Source organism: Lupinus angustifolius, chromosome LG11, assembly GCF_001865875.1.
Source record: "Lupinus angustifolius cultivar Tanjil chromosome LG11, LupAngTanjil_v1.0, whole genome shotgun sequence".
NCBI lineage: Eukaryota > Viridiplantae > Streptophyta > Magnoliopsida > Fabales > Fabaceae > Lupinus > Lupinus angustifolius.
Genome location: NC_032019.1, coordinates 34117985 through 34132464, shown reverse-complemented (window position 1 = coordinate 34132464; position 14480 = coordinate 34117985). Strand labels below are relative to the sequence as shown.

The following is a 14480-nucleotide window of genomic DNA, read 5'->3' as shown; positions in this document are numbered from 1 at the left end:
ATTATGGGGAATGGGGCATATTTTCTATAGAGGGTTCTGTTCGGAAACCCCTATTATTAGGAATGGCAACGAGGCGGGTCGGGGTCGGGTTTGTACATTCCCAAACCCGAACCCGAACCCAAACTCAACGGGGTTGAAAATAAAAATACCATCCCCAAACCCGGAAAAAAACACGAAAATGATAAAGTATTAAGGAAAATATGATATTATTTTCGTGTAATTTTTATCTAACATTTCTATTTTCTCATGCATTATTTTATTTCTTTTATGTTTGAAGATCCAATAGTATGTAAAGTAAAATTAAAAATTAAAAACAATTGGCAAATGACAGAAATTTCAATTTTAAATTGAATTACCTTACTTCGGGGCGGGTTCGAATTAGGGTCTTTGCTATACCAAACCTGAACCCGAAATTTAAAATCGGGTAAAACCCGAACCCAATCACATCGGGTTTTCCCCGTTAAATTCGGGTTTGGTTCGGTTTTTATTGTCATCCCTACCTATTATGTTGTAGAACCAATTATTTCATATTCCATACTATCTACTTCCTATTAAGGGTGTGGATGTTATTTTGGGGATTGAATGGTTACGCACTTTGGGTCCTCTAACATCTGATTTTGGCATACCTTCCATGACTTTCATGATGGGAAGCAACACTATCACACTACAAGATGACCTCACTAATCCCTTAACCCCCTCTACTTATAACCATGTCTCACATCTTCTACAAATAGATGTTATAGCCTCTGTCCACACTATCACATTTCTAAACATTCAACCGACCACCAAAACAACCATTGGGGAAACATCCCTTAAACCCAAAGCCATAAAACAACTACTCACCCACTATGATACTAATTTCCAACCCCCAAGAGGCTTACCCCCCAAAAGAACCCATGACCGTCATATTAACCTTATCTCAAACACTACCCCCATCAATGTGAAATCCTATAGATATCCTCACTCTTAAAAGGAGGAAATGACAACAATGATTGAGAACATGTTACAGAAGGGGATAATTACCCCAAGAACTAGTCCATTATCTTCACATGTGTCATTGGTTAGAAAGAAGGATGGAACATGGCATTTCTATGTTGATTATAGAGTACTAAACTCGGTTACTATTCGTGGTCGTTTTCCAATCCCTACAATAGATGAATTGTTGGATGAACTTTAAGGTACAACTATTTTTTCTAAAGTTGATTTACACTCGAGGTATCACCAAATCAGGGTGAACCCAACCGATACACATAAGACAATGTTCTAGACATTTGATGGCCACTACAAATTCTTAGTTATGTCGTTTGGGTTAACTAACGCACCAACTTCTTTTCAGGAAATAATGAATGATCTACTCAAACCGTATCTGAGAAGATTCGTGTTGGTTTTTTCCGATGATATACTTATTTACAGTTCATCATTAGTTAATCATCAAGTTCATTTGCAAGTGATTTTGGACCTATTAGTTTCTAACTGATTTTATGCAAAAATTTCAAAGTGTTCATTTCGGATTCCACCGGTTAGTTACTTGGGGCATATCATATCCCCAGAAGAAGTCCAATTAGATCCTGGCAAGATTCAAGCCATGTGTGATTGGTCTCTGCCCACATCCTCATGTCCCTTCGTGGTTTTTTGGGCATAATGTGATTTTATCCTAAGTTTGTGAAACATTATGCTACAATCGCCGCTCCTCTCACAGACTTACTGAGGCATCAAAATTTTACACGGGTACAGAGGCTCAACATGACTTTATAAAATTAAAAACAACAATGACTCCTACCCAATTCTACAACTACTTGATTTCACCAAAGCCTTTGCTGTCAAAACTAATGCTTCAGCAATTGGCGTTGTTATGTCCAAAGATGGTCACTCGCTGGCATTCTTTAGTAAGAATATGTCGTTTCGGATGCAAAATGCCTCAACGTGTGTGCATGAAATATTTGCTGTCACATAATCAATTAAAAGTTGTGTCATTACCTCATTGGAGAAATGGGCAATGATGGGAACCCAATTGCTGAGACCCACATAACAAAGCCCAACCGTGTAAAGAAGCAACCCAATTAGATGAGGGATTATAATTAGTTTATAATTTTCTTTCTAAATAGAATTTCTTAGTTTCATAGTTGCTACTAAGATCAATAGGAATTTTATTTGTTCCTATTACTATATCTTAATTGATTAATGACTAGGGGTTGTTTGCAGTTCTTCTAACTTGTTTTTTTTATCAGCAAAAATAATTTTATTAAATTAAGAAAGGATTATAAAAGAAAGAAAACAAAGATTAGAGTAACAAAACAACAAGAGCAGTTATAAAGTGACATTGAGACAAATTAATAGATTAACTATCCAATTAGAATCTTGATTTTTGGGTATATACATTAGCAAATATTGAAGGTCACTAGTTTAAAAGAGCATTGTCACTCCAACTTAGTTAGAACTTTCTTATCTTTTTATGAGAAGTATGTTAGCATATCAATAATATGTAAGAATTTGGATTTCATACCGTAGCATTATTATACGTATAGACATAATTAATATAAAAGGTAGATGACATAATTGATTTTTTTTACCAAACCTTGAAATTGTAGAAAAACAATAATTATGAATTGAAATAAGAAAAGAGAGAGAATAAAATAGCAAGTGATAGAGGGGAGAGTACATTATATGATAAGATAACACCTATACAAAATCTATTATGATTAATTTAGTGATAGTATATTCTAAATGTCAATTATATAAAACTTTTTTCCGACATATATGGCTCAATATAAAAGTGTATATATAAACAAAACAGTATATATGTCATATTTTTTCCAGATATTAAATAAAACAGTACATATATCATACTTTTATTAGTTAAAGAAGATAAATTATCTCATCGTATGAGAAAATATTTTATTCTATTTTCTTTTATGAATGATGATATTTTCTCACTTTTATAATAAGAAACTATTCTTTTTAAGTGTATTGTTTTTAAGTGTATTGTTGCTCATTTCTAATAAATATTACAATCAAAAGTCGAAGTTTTGATCTATATCTAGAGTTTGAATGAGATATGATTATATGAACTCATTCTTGTTACACTGAGACTAGAAATGTGATTTATATATAATTCTAATTCTTTTGAGAAATAATCAAATGACAATATATCTTTCTCCACATAGAGACTTGTGTTGTGTGGAGATGAAATTGTATAGAGACAACCAATAAGATTTTGATATTATATTAATATTTTAATTCTAATTAAATTTAATCTTAAATAATAACATCAAAAATCATAAAATATATTTGTTTTCAAATATGACATGTTATATGCGTTTCCATTCAAAGTTTTTCATATCCAAACTTTAATAGATTGGTGCAAATGCTTTCAATTATTAGAGCCCATTTGTCACACTCATGAACTTGGCCCAATGGAATTCAACTCCATTTATATTCGACAACTTCTTAGGGGGTGAACAAATAAGAGAGTTAAGAAAACGATGTATGAAAAGTCACTAGTAATTAATTTCTTCTTACATGTTTTGATTTTTAATTTTTACTTATCTTGCATTTGTATATATACATCAACTTGTCATTTGTAACGGGATATGAGTATTTCACCATAAACATACGAGAGAAAAAAAGCTAATTTAATCGAGTATTTCAAATAAGATAAGATATATGTTAACTTTCAGTTAAATTGCATATATTCATATCTTATTTGATTAAAAGGCATTTTTACCACTAGAAGAAAAAATATTAACCATTTAATTCCAAGATTACAAATGTATGTGACTTTCAGTCCCTAATGATTTTTTTTTCCAAGATTGAGTTGATACAAGATCCACTTTTTAAGAAATTAATCGTGTTAATGGAAATGATAAAATGACTAAATTGCTCTCTTTAGTGTTTATAATTTTATAAGGCAAACATGGTTAGTTTTTTGTTCTCTCTAAAAACAAAAAATATCTTCTCTTTTTTATATAGAGTTTGAGCCTCTATCATTCTTATTTTCTGCTTATTTTTATTTTGACCAAATCATATCCGTAAATGTCAATAATATATATATATATAGATAACTTTGTCGATTAAAAATAATAAATAAAACTTTAAAGTAGACCAAAGTGTAGTTTATGCAAAGAAAGTGGAGTACCATTGTTTTTAGTGGTGGCAGGCCACAATTGTAGGAATACATTTGACAAATGAGAATGTGTCAACTTAAATTGTTGAATCAAAATTTAGAATTAGAAACACTTTTTGTTTTATTTGGTGTGAAAAATTAATAGTTTGTTACATAGCATTAGGCTAAGACTATGGTCACTCTCCGAGTCTCACTATCATAATCTTATTCTCTTCACTCATTTTCCCATTCTTATGTCTCACCACACAATGTTTTATCATACTTTCTCTTTCTCACCTTTATCTTAGGTCCCTCAAACCAACCATGTCTTACAAACCAACCCAATCCTAGGTCCTTTTTTCTATTGCCTAATTAATTTTAAAAGAAACATGTTTGAACTTTTTAAGATTTAACAAAGAATATGTTTTTTTTTTCTATTTTTAGTGTAAGAAGAATCTTTTATTAATTAATAATGATTCTAATTCTATGAAGAGATAGAAAATGACTTACCCTTTTAAAAAAATAGGAAAGATAATTGAATCAAAGAGAAAATTCATAAGACTATAAATGTATTATTTTCTTTATGTTTTGATGTTTAGTGACTAAGAGGTTTAAGTTTAAATTTTAAAATCAATTTCTATATTTGTAAAGTAAAGTTATGTACATCTAGGGCCAGACATCTGAGTGTGCCACATGTGCGCAACATAGGATTCATAGTTCATGAAGTATCCAAATATTTTTTTAACATTTACAGCTGATATACGGTAAATATGCTATTGTTTTTTATTCTTTTCTTAATTCAATTGTGTTAGCAATAATTATTACTTATTATTACACTATGCATAAATTCATTCAATATTTTGTTGATTATGATAATCATTATTTTATAGTATCACATGATTGATGTATAACTGAAATTAGGTCTGGCAAGGGTGAGAAAAATACAAGATCATTTAAAGTTCATTAAGAAGTTGGTCTCAAAAATTATATTAGACTCATGAATTCAAAAAGAAAGTGTCTTACATTATTACAATTTGTTCGAGGCCAATTTTGTTTAAATCTTATTGTAAAAAAATATAATTAAGTTATTTTAATATACAGGACCCACCCTATGCACACGTATCTTTTTCATATGTCACTAGGTAAGAATCAAGGCACTAAATTTTATACATAAGTATAAGTTTTGATGTTTTTTTATAAAATTCCTTATCTCTTGTGATCTTGACTATAGATATTTCATATTATTTAGCATCAAATAAAAGTTTGCCCATTTTGTTTTCAATTCCCTTTTTGAACTTTGTCCTTTGGGTTTCTGTTTATTTCTTATAGTTCCTATCATTGATAACTTGTATAACACAAGATGGTTAGCATTCATTTCAACATTATGAAACGTAAATGGCAATATATATATAAATGTATGAAGATATTATCAAGAATATATTGTTGTCAATGAAATCCCACATCCATTTCTAAGCATGCTATAAAGAGAGATAATAATTTGTGTCATTAACATTTGAAAATGTACTTCACCTCATTTAAGACCTTATGTTCCTTATGATTTATCAAACATGAGAATATGTCTGCCCCAATTTCTTTATGCAATTTCAATTAACTTAAATAAATCTCTTTATTAATTCAAACAAAGTTCATTAACAAAACTCATTCTTAAAATCAGTGTTGTTAATAATATATCAATCTTCAAACCGAATATAATATATTAATTAAATTGTATATATCAAAGTTAAATATACATATATAATATATTAACATTAATGTTGAAAAATCAATAAAAATCTAATAATTTTTTTATTTTCATTAAAAATTAATTTTAAATAAAAATCGGCCGGTATGACCGGTTTTGACTAATATGATTATATGATCGATATAATTATTATACTGTACTAGTACTAGGACTATTTTACTAGTTGAACCGACCTGCACAAACCGGTTTTTACCAGTTTAAAATTATGCGTAGATAAAGTTTCAATCATTTGGGTGTTGATATATATATGTGAATGAGATAAGATGAAGCAAAATGAGTGGAGAGTTATGCACGTGGGAAACAAAGAAGATGCATGTTATGAGGAGTGAGTGGATCACCCTAAACAAAGACAACCTGCTATAAACATGATGTAACTGGCTACTTCTCTATCCTATGTGGTTGAGTGGTCAAAAGGGGGTTTAAGAACACACACAAGACACAACCTTTGGTGCTTTTTCAGGGTTTTTTTTGTTTCGTCTGACATAGCCCAAGTTTCTAGGTTAGAGTTATTTATTGCATGCATTTCATCATCATCAACAACAACAACAAACAATACAAAACACAGAAAAAAGTTTGGTTCTTTTTGGTGAACAATAATTCCAACAGTGATATAATTACAAAAAAGTTTTCCTTTTTAATTTATTTTGTGGTGTTATTCTTCCTCTATTAGTATATGAATTTGCATTGCAATGTTGCATAATAGTATTTCCCTTCTTCAATTTTTTTCTGGTATCATTCAGGTTCCTTTCTTTCTGCTTGATTCATCTCATTTTCTGTAAATTCAACATTCCTACTTCTACTACTTTTTTGCTTTCTTCAAAAATGATCTCTCTCTCACACACACACATACATGCACACAATGAAGTTATTTACTTGTCAATTTTGTGTCCTAAAAAGGGTCATCATGGGTCTGAAGTGAAGATCCATCTGGGAAACATCTTTAAGTAAAAAATGATGATCTATACTATAGTGTTTTATTTGCTCATGGTTGTGTTGGTGTTATATTTTGCTATGTTCAATGCAATTGTTTATAGATAATTATAACCATTCTGTTGCAATGCAGGGTTTTAAGTATGTGTTTTTGAAAATTGATTAAAAAGGTTTTATTTATTTTTCCTCTTTTGTTTATTTGATTTTATTTTCATTTCAAATATTGAAGGACATACAATATGCTTGAGTTTCAAACATCAACATGGGGTGAAGTGGTGTTCTTCTAATATCAACTTATATGTAAGCATTTCAGTACCTTTCTTTACAAAAATAGCAAAAATGTAATGCTGATTCTTTGCCTTGGAACTGGTTTTCGACCAAATGAATCAAACCCCTGATAGCATTTGCATATGTTCTTGATACAATGCTGCATCTTTTAGATTTATCAATCTAATGAAATGACTATAGACTAATATATCGATTTTCGTGACAGGTTCTGATCTTCGATGTCTGCAAAACTCAAGGAAGCTGATTGTGTTTTATCTAATGAATTATAGGGAAGATTGTCTGAGATATGGTGCTGCAGAAGAAGTTGAACTATGGTTTTAATGGCTATCAGGTGCCTTCCATTCCTACGGCTTCAAGATCCGCCAGGGTAATCAAATTATTATTTTTTCCAAGATTGTCTCTTGACCTGTATTGTGTGCCTGTTGTAACGCCTCAGCCTGTAGCTTAGTGGTAGCGACTCAATGGAATCTCTGGCTGTAAGTCCCTGAGAGGTTATAGGTTCGAGTCACCGGACGCTCCCTTTAGGGAAAATTAAATACTACAGGTGTATTTTAAGCTTAAAGGCTGGCATACTCAGTAAATCCATGGGCCTAGACAGGTTGCATGTTAAGGCTGGGGTGTTACATATGTTGTATAGTTTCAAATTCTTGATGATTCCAATAAATGTTTTAGGGGAGGACTACAATCAGGAAAAAGCATGACAGCAATCAGATACAGGCCTTTGAAATTTTGGCTAGTGTAGCTGGCAACTTTCTGCAGGAGAATGAGAGTTCCGTTCTCGACAATGCTGCTTCTGCGAAGGATCCTCACGCTTTCATTGATCTTAACATAAAACACAAACAAGAGGATGAAGGAGGGTCATTTAAAAGGGGCCTATTTGAGCAAGGAACTTTCAGTGGAGTCGCGTCTCCCTGTGTCACTGGTTCGCAAGGGGGACATAACAGCCAAAGGTACATGTCGAGTTTGATAATAAAATACTTTAGTTCTATGATCAACTTGATGTTGTTGAAAACTTGTCATCACTGGGCTATATAATGTTCTATGTAACTTAACTCAGGATCATGGGTGATTCATCTTTGTTTGGGAATCATCTTGAAGGCCAAGGACAAAATGTCCTTGAGCGGGAAGATGAACGGATCATCCACGTTAAAGGCAGCTTTGATAGATTAATAGAACCGGACCGCAGAAATCTCGGTTCTTTACCCAATGATTCCACTGGTAGGAAATTAGTTCATAGAGATTATGATGAAAACTTCGTTAGGTGCACTCAACTGATTTCAAGGAATAATATATCTGGTTCCACACCAGATATGCTAAAATTGATGGAAGCAAGTCCTTTTACAAGTGGTATGTAGATTTATTTGTTGATATTTTATTTAGATAGAGTCTCAACTAATCTAATGACTTCCGAATTACGGAACAAGCTACCTCTGTTGAGATAAATGTATTCATGATTGTCGATCAACTTACCAAATTTGCACATTCTGTATGACTATTGAAAGTTTCATGACTTTTGTTCCATAGATATGAAGAATAGTAGGGACAGTTCTGTGCATGAAGATTCACAAAGGATGTATCCATTTAAGAAGAGGAAGTTCTTCACTCAAACCTCATCATCTGCATCTGATAGGGGGTCTCACTGCCAAGGCATATTTGATTCTTCCGACACGAGAATTAATGGAGCAAACCATAGTGCAGGTGCAACAATGCATGGCTTGGCTGATTTGTTTTTTTCTCTGTAATCTATTTCCCTTTTAGGCTTTCGGGATATATTCAATTCTGACGGAACGATCCAATCTATCACATGCAGCTATTGAAGAATCATCGCCGATGGCTGGCAAACGAGTACATCCTGGGTCGAGGGACTGCAACGGTAGGAGAGTTAATGAAATGGTTGACAATGTTTAATCCTAATGTCCGTCGATAACTTGTTCACATAAGGTTATGACAAGGTTTTCATCTGTACTTTGTAGTGAAGCTTAGCATAAAATCCTTTAAAGTCCCGGAGCTTTTTATTGATATACCTGAAACTGCAACTATTGGTTCATTGAAGGTATGAAATTGAACTTTGAGAGACACAGTAATAGTATTTTATACACTATTTTATGAGTAATGTAGTTGAATATATCTTCCTTGAATAAAGCAACGACAGCTTACTATAAAAGAAAATAAAGCAGCATGATAATGGACTGTTTTACGGCATAATCCGATTCTTAAATCTAACACTAAACACTTAAAAGATGTCACTTACCCGGTTACCCCAAACTCCATTGTACCTAACCCCAAGCTAACTAATATCTTGTCTATTACTATTATTGTTTGTAGAGGACAGTACTGGAGGCTGTGACAGCTGCACTTGGTGATGAACTACAAGTAGGCATCCTTCTTCAGGGAAAGAAGTTCCGAGACGAGAGCAAAACTCTAATCCAGACCGGGATATCCCAAGATGACAAACATCATAGGTTGAGGTTCATGTTGGAGCCAAGATATACTCAAATTGCTCCACCTACATATAATAAAGATCCTTGTTTGCTAACCACTGGTTCGCGGCAAAAAATATTCAGGTAATCATTCAACCAAGCAATAACTTATCTATCTTGATTAGCTCGTTCAACGAAGCAATAAATTATCCGGGCTACTAATTTGTTGTCTTCGATAAACAGGCAACCAACATCTCTGACGTTACAGCAAGGAACATATAATGTATCCCAAGAGCATTCTCTGACCAAATTTGAAAGTTGTGTTGAAAGTGATCATAATGCGGTTTCCTCTCTAACAGATAATTCAGTTAACAATAACTCGTCGAAATGTCGCACGCTGGTAGCAGTTCCAGCAGTTAACATGGGGATGGGGCCATTAGCCATGGTTCCATTCCGCCATAAATCTGGAAATCGTGACTTTTCACGGCGTCGAATCAGGAGGCCTTTCTCTGTTCCAGAAGTAGAAGCATTGGTGCAGGCAGTTGAGAAACTTGGAACTGGAAGGTTTAATTATTGACATTACTTTTTCTTTTTTGCTCCGGTCAATGACTAACTCTATGGACTGTATAGTGTTAAACATTACTTTGTGCATAACAGGTGGCGTGATGTCAAACAAAGTGCTTTTGACAATGTGAAGCATCGGACTTATGTGGATTTAAAGGTGAGCAATTCATGCCATACGTCGGGGTCGAAATCTCCCACAAGAAGCTAAAATATTATAACTTGCAGGATAGTCCTAACCAATGATGCTTTTGTACTCATAATTTTTTACCTTTCCTTCCTTCTAAATGCTTTCATAGAACACCTAGGTTGTTTTCTGCAAAATATTGGAAGAGACAACTTATCACATTGAATGGTAGCTACTTCGGTCGTCCGAGTTGTAAAAGTTTTTAAGTGCTTGGATTGTCCCTCCACATACACAAATAGCAGGTAGCTTCTAATATTTGCGTTGTGCTGCAGGATAAGTGGAAGACATTGGTGCACACAGCAAGAATCTCTCCTCAGCAAAGGAGAGGGGAACCTGTTCCTCAGGAGCTTTTGGATAGGGTCTTAATTGCTCATGCCTACTGGTCTCAACAACAATGCAAGCATCAACTTAAAGCAATGTGAGCCTTTTCAACATTGAAGAGTGCAGAAGAACAAGTACATTGCTGCACAAGTATAGTGTTTTCATGATGATGTAGTATAGTTATGCAAGAAGTTGATAGTATGTAAATCTACATATTATGTTTAACTTGCCTTGGCCTGAAAAAGAGGTTTGGTTATTTGTACATGATTGTTTGACCAAACATGGAATATGTATCACTCTTTTCATTCCATGAGGTCAATTGAGGGTATGCTATCAAAAGCATACTAGAATAATGAAATTTATATAGAAGTTAACCTCTTCTGAATTTGTGTACTACATTTTTTTAATATTTGAGCTTAAAAAAAGGCATATTTGAGCTTAAAAAAAGGCAGTCCAGCACATGACATTCTAATTAGTGAGGTCTGGGAATGGTAGATGTACGCAACTATATTACAGAAGCGGAGAGACGGTAAACTTACAATCAATAAAAATAATATAAGACATGCCTTGAAAATAGATGTTCTCTATTGCTATTTCATTTGGCTACATCTGATGTGATAGTCAATTATCAGTAACATTAAACTGTTTGACAGAGGGGTGTAAACACCCAATTTTGATCGAGTAATTTAATTGATAAGTAAAAAATACTTTTGAAATAAAAATAGGTGGGAAAATAATTTGAAAATAAATTTGGCACATTTGGCCCAACCAGATTAGGGTAACTACAACAAGATACTATCACCTTGTATCATTCACTCTAAATCACTAACATGTTCATTCCTTCTCCCTCATTTTATTTTTCTCTTTGTCATGTGCAATCTTTTCCTTTTTTTAGTTTCTTTTTATGTTTGTGTTGGGAATGCTTAAAATATGTTATTGTATTAGTCCCACATTGTGTAATATTGGAATAGAGTAGAATAATCAATGTTATATATTGGACTCAGGTCCCTTGTTATAATGTACACCAGATATAAGCACCAAATAGAAATACCTCATGGGCAGGTAGGCCCATGGGTGTGTGCTAGGGTTTGTAATCTTTATTCTCTAAATATCTTGGTAGCCGCTCAACGCTCCCGGGGACGTAGGCACAATTGGCTGAACCCCATTAACAAATTCTCTTGTTTCTTCTTTTATATTTATTCTATGCCTTTATTTGATTGTTTGTGGTCAATGTTGTACAAGGATAGCTTCCGGTGCACCAACAGTTTGTTGTGCTGTTTTTCCCCCCTCAAGAAATAAGGGTCATTGCCGGAAACGGCCCAAGACCCGCCAGAAAGTCACCGCGCTGCAGCCAGTACAACACCACTGTCACAACAGGCGCAGCCGGCTGGCCATCGCGGTCTACCCGGAGAGACCCCGCGAAAGGGGAAGCCCCACCACCATGTGAGGTGGTGGCTTTTGGACGCCGTCCATGGGTATGGCGGCCCCACCACCGTGGTTGGGGGTTTTCTGGCAGCCGGCGGAGGCCATGGCAGCCCGGCAAAAAGGTTGCCTCACCTGGCAATCCCAAAACCCTAAATCCCCAATTCAATTCAACCCTAACCCCAAATTGATTTAATTTCAACATAATCCCAATTTAATTTAAAAACCTAATTACCAAATTAATTTAACCCTAAACCCTAAATCAATTTAATCCTAGGTTCCCAAATCAATTTCAAAGCTCTAGCTCCAAAATCCCAAAATTCCCCTTATTCATGTTTTTTTAGTTATTGTTTTCGTTTTTTTATTTTTTATATTTTTTATTCTGTTTCGTATTTGTTTAGTATATTTCTATTTATTTATTATATTTGTTTTTATTATTATTCTTTTATATAAATCAATAACGTGTTAAATATAATGCAATATAAAATTTCTTAATTAAATCAATAGGAGATAATGCACTATGAGACTTGTGTCTGTTATGTTACCTTAAATTGACATTTTCAAAATTAAATAGTGCATTATGGGACTTGTGTATTATGGGACTTGTGTCATATCGCGTTACCCTAAATTAATATTTTTATAATAGATAACTTAATTAAATCAACGAGAGCTAGTGCACTATAAGACTTTATCATGCCACGTTACTTTTAAGTTGACATTTTCAAAATTAATCAACGGGAGGGACCAGTGTCCTGTCGGCGTTATCTTATCCTATTATTTAAAAACAAAAAAATATATATATATGAACCGATCAACCTTTAACTACGTAGCCTTGATTTCTTTATTGCAGCTAGAGATACGTAGGAATGTTTTTACTTTCTTTTACTTTCTTTATTTTGTTTAATAATTGTGATGGTAAAATTAATGTTTTGAATAAATATCTACATAAGGTGCCATTTTTATAACTGACGGTATGAGGTGCCTATACCTTCCTCGTCCATAACTGACTTCTTAACTCAATTTCTATTTTTGAGCATATCAACCATATTTTCAAAAATTGGTTTTTCATATTTTCCCTTTAAAAAACATCAATGACGATTTCATTACATTTAATTGCATATTTCTCATCGCATCCACGAAAGCGGGCAGGGACAAGCTGTATAAAGTGATATCAACTTAACTGAAACAGTGGTGTAACATGCAGATTTTGGCCTTAGCAAGTAAATAATGGAACAAAGTTTGGACAGCAAAAGAATAAAATGTAATGATTCAGTGAAAACTACATCGATTTTGTGAGGGGGCTAGCACATCAGTGCAAACTTCAAATTGGACTTCTTTACTTTTGTTACCATCATCCAAAATGAAATTAAACTATAGGCTGGTTTGTTGGTCTTTCAAAGAAAATTCTCAGAAACCTACTTGACAACAAGTGATTTACATAAAATACAAATCACTTATATTTTGGTTACAAGTTTTATAAGTGATTTTTAGGTCTTTATCCCATATATTTTGATCACTTCATTAAAAATATTCTCATAACTTTTAATGGAAGTTAACTTTTTTAATGAGATGATTATTTTTCATTGGTAGTAAATGGAGTGTTACAAAAAAAATAGGTATAGAAGATTTCTCTTCCAGATAATGAAAGTATATTGTCAATCTCAAAAGGACATGTCAACTTTCATTAGTCACATAAATTAATGCTTAATGCCATTATAACTTAAAACTTTCATCTAAGACTAATTTCAAAATACATGGAACAACTTAAAAAGGAACCTCAACTATAGCAACAAAAACTATATTTATCCTAACAATTAATTGCTTTTTCTAACAAATTGATTAGAAGTTTCAAAACAGAAAGTTTTCACTTTTTATCCACAAGAAAATGACCTGATTTTTCATCATATCATGCAATTGAAATTTGAAAAAATACAAGAATAAACTGGGAAGGAATTACTAACACATACAACATCAATTTGCTTCAAGCAATCTTTTACTTAATTGCCAAGGCACAATGTCTTTTAATTTCTCGTAGACTATTTGTCCTGAAAATGTAACACCAATCATTAAGAATTAGAGATATGAAGGACAATTCTCTTTTCGTGGTTATTTTGCATAATCGTTCTTCTGTTTCGACTTTCGACAGCTAAGTTTGTTTCAGAAAACCTCACTGTAAGCAAATTTGTATTAAATCTGCAGAACTACTAGTCCACTACTAACAGAACCACTAAAGAAAATGTCAGCATTTCCAGTTAATGTAAAGTTAGAAACAAAAACCCTGCGTCAGAATTATCCATTTAACCGCCATTGAATTTTACACTCATCTAATCAGCAGAAGGAAAAAAATACAAAAACTAAATCGTCAAAATTAGTCCTTAAAGTATACAATATTACAATGTCAGTCATATTAATCCCTAAACCATTGAAACTACTCTATAAATCCCTGATGTGAATTCCATCATTCACATTAATCAAATAGAATTACCT

The 14480-nt window shown here is 33.1% G+C and overlaps 1 protein-coding gene across 1 annotated transcript; it reads left to right on the top strand.

Moving 5' to 3' along the window:
• On the top strand, positions 7022 to 10946 carry LOC109359393 (telomere repeat-binding protein 5-like). The gene is made up of 11 exons (XM_019604038.1): positions 7022 to 7094; positions 7288 to 7449; positions 7755 to 8032; positions 8140 to 8429; positions 8607 to 8780; positions 8893 to 8955; positions 9056 to 9135; positions 9408 to 9646; positions 9746 to 10066; positions 10160 to 10223; positions 10523 to 10946. The coding sequence occupies exons 2-11, from the start codon at positions 7369 to 7371 to the stop codon at positions 10670 to 10672; spliced, it is 1740 nt and encodes a 579-aa protein (XP_019459583.1). The 5' UTR covers positions 7022 to 7094; positions 7288 to 7368; the 3' UTR covers positions 10673 to 10946.

Excerpts from the sequence above, each read along its gene's own strand:
- LOC109359393 (XM_019604038.1), top strand. The coding sequence starts at position 7,369 with ATGGTGCTGCAGAAGAAGTTGAACTATGGTTTTAATGGCTATCAGGTG. Across the intron at positions 7,450-7,754 it reads CGGCTTCAAGATCCGCCAGG|GGGAGGACTACAATCAGGAA; the intron begins GTAATCAAATTA and ends TAAATGTTTTAG. Across the intron at positions 8,956-9,055 it reads TGGGTCGAGGGACTGCAACG|TGAAGCTTAGCATAAAATCC; the intron begins GTAGGAGAGTTA and ends TGTACTTTGTAG.